The 7368-nt window shown below is 34.7% G+C and overlaps 1 protein-coding gene across 1 annotated transcript; it reads right to left on the bottom strand.

The window, feature by feature from the left end:
* Positions 1 to 1354: 1354 nt before the first annotated feature.
* On the bottom strand, positions 1355 to 1726 carry LOC106294370 (B3 domain-containing protein At1g43171-like). The gene has a single exon (XM_013729920.1). The coding sequence runs from the start codon at positions 1700 to 1702 to the stop codon at positions 1355 to 1357; it is 348 nt and encodes a 115-aa protein (XP_013585374.1). The 5' UTR covers positions 1703 to 1726.
* Positions 1727 to 7368: the final 5642 nt, after the last annotated feature.

Here is a 7368-nt window from a genome sequence, read left to right as displayed (position 1 = left end):
GCATGCGGTCTAAGACAAAGAACATAAATGAGACTTATAAGAACACTGACATTGGCAAACAGATTCTAAGAAAACCGTAAAATCCAGTGCTCCAACTCTGGATGAAAAATTGGCTCCGTTGATGACTGACAGATGTATCAATGCCATGCACACGAGGTGTCAGCATCCTGAGTCCTTCTTGAAGGTTTGGAGACATCAAGCGAGAAGACAAATCTTGTAGTTTTTCTTTCGGGTGCAATATATTTATGGCTCTCAGAGGCGTGATGATACATATCATCCTTCTCGTGGCATACATCACTGCACCATGTCGGCACCTCATGAAACCAAACCTGTTACCGATAATATATGAAATTGACAAAATAAAAAAAGCCAGGAAGAGTGAATTACCGAACTTCGTAAAAACCTAAAACCATTGCATTGATGAGGTGTATCATGTCATAATTTGATTGTAACGGAATCTAAGCTAACAACAATAATACTTGATTAAGCACAATTCAATCGCTGTCTACGGTAATAAAATCTTTAAGAGATTTTGTACTAAACAAGATTAGAATAGAGATTAAGAGATTTATGTAGAAATGTATGAGAGAATCATGATGAACAAGAGAGAAAGACAAACTCTTGTATCACTTTATTAATGAGCAGGAGTTACAATATATAGCAAGAGAGATACAAGGGTTTTGAAAACATAAGCATGTGTAGTCAAAAGGTGGTGGAGCGCCCATTTGAACTGAACCAATGAGGAGGCTCACACGCTTTGGGGTCAATGAATCTTTGCGATCAAGGCATCTTGAACCAAAGATGCTCCTACTTTACAGCCTGATCCAGCCTGTCCATGCGCTCTTTATCCCTTCAACGGTCATGAGCTCCAAGGTAAGAACCGGATGTAACTCCTTCAAAGTTACATTTTCACCCGAGTAATCTTTGGTTGAGTTTGGTTGAGGTTTGGTCGACCCAGACCTGTACGGCCAGTACGGCCTGTACATTCCAAACTCTTCCAAACACACTTCATACCAAATGCCTTCATCATTCCTCATCTTCTCTTCTTATACTCAACTCTTCTCAACAGGTAATAAGGTAAAAAAGTATAAACGTTCAAAGTAAAACTTGTCAGGTCGAAGGCTTTTAATTTTTTATAGCTTTTCTGTTATTTTTTCACCGAGTATTTGTTTTGATTATTTGGAATAATGAGACGACAAAAAAATATAAATGAAATCCAATAAATTTTATTGTGAGGCCAATATATTCTAATTAGAATTTCAAAACTCAAGGAAAAGTAACACTTAACTAGATAATATGAAATCCAAAACATAATTGAAACAACTTAAAATAGAAAATATGAATCATTGTTAGTCTAAATAATAATGAATTGCTGGTTTTTGTAATCCCAGTAGAGACTCAGAATTTCGCCTTCTTGAAGTTTTAATGAATGCTTCATGGTACTCCAACCATCTCCAAAATGGTATTTACCATTTTCAGTACATCTCAGGACAACTGTGTATTCATTGCCTTCAATATAGTCGAGAACTTTCACTTCCTTACCGTTTTGCAAATTCTCAGTTGTCCCACCAGTCATCATAGTGAGGACGGATTCAGTTTGTTTTTTCGGTAGCTTCACATTGCGTACAAGATCAGTCTTTGTTAATTGTTTTGATATGATCTTAGCAGGGTTTGGTGGATCATCGAGAATCATCTTGTTCATATTCTTGAATCCTTACAAAAAGAACTGAAGATAGCTTATGAATGTAGAAGAAAATATATTTGTATACGTCTCTTTGTTTGTAGGCGCAGAAATATATATATATATAAAGGTTAACTTGAGAAAAATAGAGAAAATATAAGAAAAGAAGAACTCTCCAACGAAATTGGAAATAGTTCGTTTGAGAAATAGAGAATTGTTCATCTCTAGTAAGTTTTCTGTTATTCCCAAAATGAAATGAAACCAAAAAAGACATTGTAGCTTTGAAAGCAAGTCTTGACTTGAAAAGTGGAATTTCCATAAAGCAAAGGAAGAAGAAAGGAAATACAAGACCAGCGGGATGAGAGAAAGTTTGACTTTGACTTTTTATTAGTTTCTGAATTATCCAAAACTATCCAAAGATATTTTTATCAAACATATCCAAAATAATCCAAAATTTTTGGTTATTTATGTTTTGGATATTTTGGATAATTATTACCCGAACCAAAATAGTATATCTCAACAATAAGGTATCTGACTATTTTTGGGTGTTTTCTGGATATTAAAATCATATTTAGACTAAACTTAAACCAAACTGAAACGAAATTATCTAAAATACTAATTGAACCCCTATCTGAACTACACGATACCCAAAATGCCTAGGTCTGGTTTTACTCATGTCTCTCGAAGCTGTAGACAAATGGAGCTCAAGTTTCAGAATACAACCGTAGAATAGACCAGCATGGTGAATATGACTAAATAATCTAGCTTTTCTGGGAATAATATTTGTGAAACTTAGACCTAAATATATTTCTAATATATAGGAATATATATGTATATATATTTTGAAAATATTTATCAAGTAGATTTGAAACAATTGGTTAGAGCCAATACCGTAGATCAGACCAGTGGAGTGAGAGAAAGTTTCGAGTCAATATGACTAAATAATCTAGCTTTTTTGGGAATAATATTTGTGGAACTTAGACCTAAATATATTTCTAATATATAGGAATATATATATATATATATATATATATATGTATCTATATTTTGAAATATTTATCAAGTAGATTTGAAACAATCGGTTTAAAAATAAAAGTAGCGGATCACAAACAGGTGTAACTAAAGCAATTTATGTAATTGAATCTTAATATATACTCAATTTTGAGAAAAAAAAATTGGTAACCACTAAAATATTATAGATTTCTCATATAAAATTAAATTTACAGTATATTCCTGGAGATCTACTTTCTAAATACATACAATATTATTAAAGAAATAAAATAATTAGACCATTAACTAAACACTATAAATAGTCTTGTATGCTATATAACATAACTCATAGAACAAATACTAGTTTATCAATTCCATAATTTGTATGGCTCCTCCTAAAGACATCAACTTACTTAAAGATGCGACCCCATTCAAAACTGGATGGGCATTCAAGTTTTTATTGAACAGCAAATGTTTATATTAAAATTAAAGGTTCAATGAGCTTTGACGGTTACAACCGGAGATGCACTCAACGGTAAAATGATAAATAGAGATAACTAAAGCATCACAAAAGATAGATGTAGTAAGTGAGAGAAAAGACGCGTATAAGAAAAGCTTCAACGTAGATCTTAAAACTATTGCTCGGAAGAACAAGAAGAGGTCGGAGTTAATACTGAATACCCAGTCATTGGGATTTGAGAGTGGTGTCGTCAGAGACTATCATTCAATTCAAAATCATCTACTCTTGGAATCAATACTGAGCAATGGGAAGGATTTCTAGAGTTGGTTAAACTGTTTTTTTTTTAATATTAGAGCACACACATCGCAAGTACCTTGCATGGTTTCTACAGAATAAAAAAAATATATGAATAATTGGAAAAGTGAGAGGAGGAAGGAAAAACGATTCTTCTAAAAGTCTGGCAGGCTCCTAAAAAAACTGATATGCAATACTCTTAATGAGTCTAGCGTACTCTTCATTCATTGTGATACTCTCAAGGGGAATGGTGAAAGTAAAAAATACTCCCACTTAATTGATTCAACCAATCATTCTAATTCGTCACATGTGGGTTCGCTTTCTAATTAGACTCTCTCTCCGGGGATTCAAATCGAATAGAAAAGGGGACACGAGGGACGGATGCGGAATTCAAATTCAGGAAATACCGACTGTTTGAAATCGGATTAAAACGAGAATCACATTGAAGCCACGGGCGAGGAATCAGAAGTCTAACCTTCAAATTTAGGTATTCCTTGTGTTATTGTTTAGTTGCCGAAATCCATATGAATCTCAGTTGTAATCGATGACGGACATTGGGTTTGTTAATTGGAGTTGAAATCAGTTTCTATTTCTTCTTTCTATTTCATATTATTTTATAATTGAGAATTTGGGAACAAATTCTAGTGGATCCATCAAAAACTGGGTGAATAGAAGATGTTTTGGTGTGGGTTGAACTAGTGAAACTTAGTGTAAATTTGTACAACTATAATCGTAACTAAAATAACTAAAATTTTAACCGTCAAACTGTATAACCTTGTTTAATCTGATTGGTAAAACTGCATTATTTAGAATAATTTTTTTTTGTAAAAATATAAAATATGGTATAAATTGGCAAAACTTTATTGGTGAAAATGTAAAACTTGGTATAACCTAAGAGTTGAAAATGGACAACTTGGTATATCTTAAGTTTATCATTTTAATTTGTACAGGAGACGATGATTCTTATTCAAAGAACATACACTTTGATTATGAAGGATACTATACAAAGACAGAAGATGATTATGACTCCAAGTGACGGTCAATTGTAAGCTTATCCGTTAGGACATCTTCGTAGGAGGAGATCACTTACTCGGCTTTAGTGGATAGGTTATGCTGGAATATGGCCATAGATCCATGAAGAGGCTGAATTTGAGTTACATTCATGTGGTAGTGAAACCTAAGAGACAATCATATATCTTGGATGATGAAGATGTGTTTGTTTATCTAACATCAATGGATAAAGACCAAAGAAGAAGTATTCTGCATGTAGAGGGTATCATGGAAGGGAAAAAAGTTCCCATAACTGAGCAACTTTCTAGAACTGAGAAAGCAAGTTCATTTGGCGGGAATTTTAGTGAGCTTTCAAGTGGAGTACCCGAAGTTGAATGCAATTCTGGTGAAGAACAACATGTGGAGGTGCAAGAGGGAATGGAAACTGTTGTAACTCGAAATGAAGAAGATGTGGGTTTTGGTGGGGAAAACGTGCAGCGTTTGGAGAACGTAGAGAAGGTGGAGAACGCGGAGAACATGGTGAAAGCAGAGAAGGTGGAGAGCGTGGAGAAGGTGGAGAATGTGGAGAAAGTGGGTACCCCTGTGTATAGTCGTGCTAGATATGTTGATCTTCAAGTATTTTGTTGAAGAAGTTCGACCAATGTAGGAATGGGAAGATGGGATGGGTATTGAGATGGGTTTAGAATTTCCAAGTAAAGAAGCTGTGAAAGATTTAATTGATAGAGCATCAAAAAAGAACTGCTTTGGGATTTTTGTCTTGAAGTCTGATACGTCTTGGTATGGGGTTAGATTTCGAGGAGCAGAAGACAGTTGTGAATGGTATGTTAGGGCTACGAACGTTAGGAACTCTGAAATTTTTTCGATTAGAAGATACACAAAAATGCATGCATGCTCAAGGGAAAATTCAGCTCCAGCAAAGAAAAGGAAAGGCAACCCACAAATGGTTGCAGCTATTATTAAGAATAATTTTCCTAGACACATGGAGACCCCAGATCCTAGAACTCGCATGACTGGTTAAAATAAAACCGGGTGTGGAAGTGCCTTACTCTACAGCTTTGAGAGGAAAGCATAGAACAGTTCATGATCTGTGTGGTACTCCAAAGGAAGGTTACAAGAATGTGTTTTCATATTTGTATATGTTGGAGAAGGTGAACCCCTGTTCAAAAACGAGTATGTTATTGGATGGAGAAAAAAGGTTTAAATATCTATTTGATGCTTTCGGAGCTTGCATGGAAGGGTTTGAGTACATGAGGAAAGTCATAATTTTGGATGAAACTTTTTTGAAGGTTGTGAAAGGCGGTATACTAACCATTGCCACTGCACAGGATCCTAACCATCACCACTATCCTTTAGATATTAATGTCGCTGATGGCAAGAAAAAGGAAAGTTGGAATTGATTTTTCGCAATGTTGAAACCGTTATATCGGATAGTAGTGAATTGATGTTTTTACAGACAGAAATGCAAGTCTCATCAAGGCAATAGCTGAATTGTTCTCGATTCTCAACATGGGTATTGTGTCTTTCATCTGTCACACAATGTGAAACTAAGTGTAAACATCATAGGGATGAGGTTGCATCACAATTTTGACAGATTGTAACGATTTATTCTGAGGCTGAGTTTGAAAGAAGATATGCAGATTTCAGGGAGAGGTATCCAACATGTAGTAGGTATCTTGATAAATCGTGTCAAATTTTCAAATGGGCGAAATGTAAATTCCCGACATAAAGGTACAACATATACACCTCTAACATTGTGTAGTCTCAGGATAAGGTTTTTAATAAGGCACGTGGGTATGATTTACTGCCTATGCTTGATGCAATTTTTCAGAAAATAGCTGAGTGGTTCAACAAGCCCTTGAGGTGAATGAGCTGAACTCTTTTGATCTTGTATATGGTGTCACTGGAGATGACAGAAAGAATTATTTGGTGGACTTGAGATGTGAAACTTTCAGCTGCAAATACTTTGCTATTGATAAATACTCATGTGTACATGCAGTAGCCGTATCGAATAAGTGTTTCAAGCAGGATGGTTGTCCATATGACATGCATGATTTGTTTACTTTCTGCTCGCCTTATTACTTGAGGAACGTATGGGGAATGGCTTATAGGACGACTATATATTCAGTTCTGCATATGTCAAAATAGATTGTTCCAGAAGAAACTAAAAAGTTGTATGCCTTGCCTCTGCAATACACGAAACGACAGGGAAGAGTTAAAGAAAAACGGTATCCTTCAGTTGGAAAACGTCGGAAGAAGAACAAGATAGTGCGGAATAGGGGAACACTGGAATCGTATTTATATGCTTCGGAGGGAACACAAGGCTCAGTAGGAACCCGACAAGGATCACAAGGAACACAAGGGTGAAACTAGTTATGTTGTTTTATGTTAGCCAAACTTTGAATAATACTTGTAAGACTTGGTAAAATTAGTTTTGTAGTTTGTAAAACAAAGAAAGTAAAAGCTAGTGAAACTTTATAAGTTGTTGCAAATTTCATTGCATTGAACGAAATCAAATTAGAACTTGTCTAATTTGTCTAATTTAGTTATGGCATTGAACGAAATTAAATTAGAACAAAAAAATTTTGTTTACCATTTACCATTTCTCAATATTCATCAAATAGCTAGGTTTTCATTACGGTATGTATACTTTGGTGGCTTCTTTCGTTGTATTGCCTTTATGAAATGATCAATTTTATATATTTCATGAAACTATTATATTTTTACATGTTAGATGAGAAATTATCATAGAAAACTGAATGTAAGTGGTAAACCTACATGATATAACTCCCATGAGTCCAGTAAAACTAAGAAAAGTGTAAAAAAAAATCAAAGTGAAACTTTGAAGATATTTTCAAAACTGCAAACTTGTTATAACCTCTAGCACGAAAACTTTTGTCCCAATTGTTTTGGGGGGGGGGGGGAAAAAAAATTT

Source organism: Brassica oleracea, chromosome C5 (genome assembly GCF_000695525.1).
Source record: "Brassica oleracea var. oleracea cultivar TO1000 chromosome C5, BOL, whole genome shotgun sequence".
NCBI lineage: Eukaryota > Viridiplantae > Streptophyta > Magnoliopsida > Brassicales > Brassicaceae > Brassica > Brassica oleracea.
The sequence above is the reverse complement of the archived record's forward strand: the minus strand, read 5'-3'. Positions and strand labels throughout refer to the sequence as shown.

Bases quoted from the DNA above. Each gene is read 5' to 3' on its own strand.
- LOC106294370 (XM_013729920.1), bottom strand. From the start codon at position 1,702: ATGAACAAGATGATTCTCGATGATCCACCAAACCCTGCTAAGATCATA.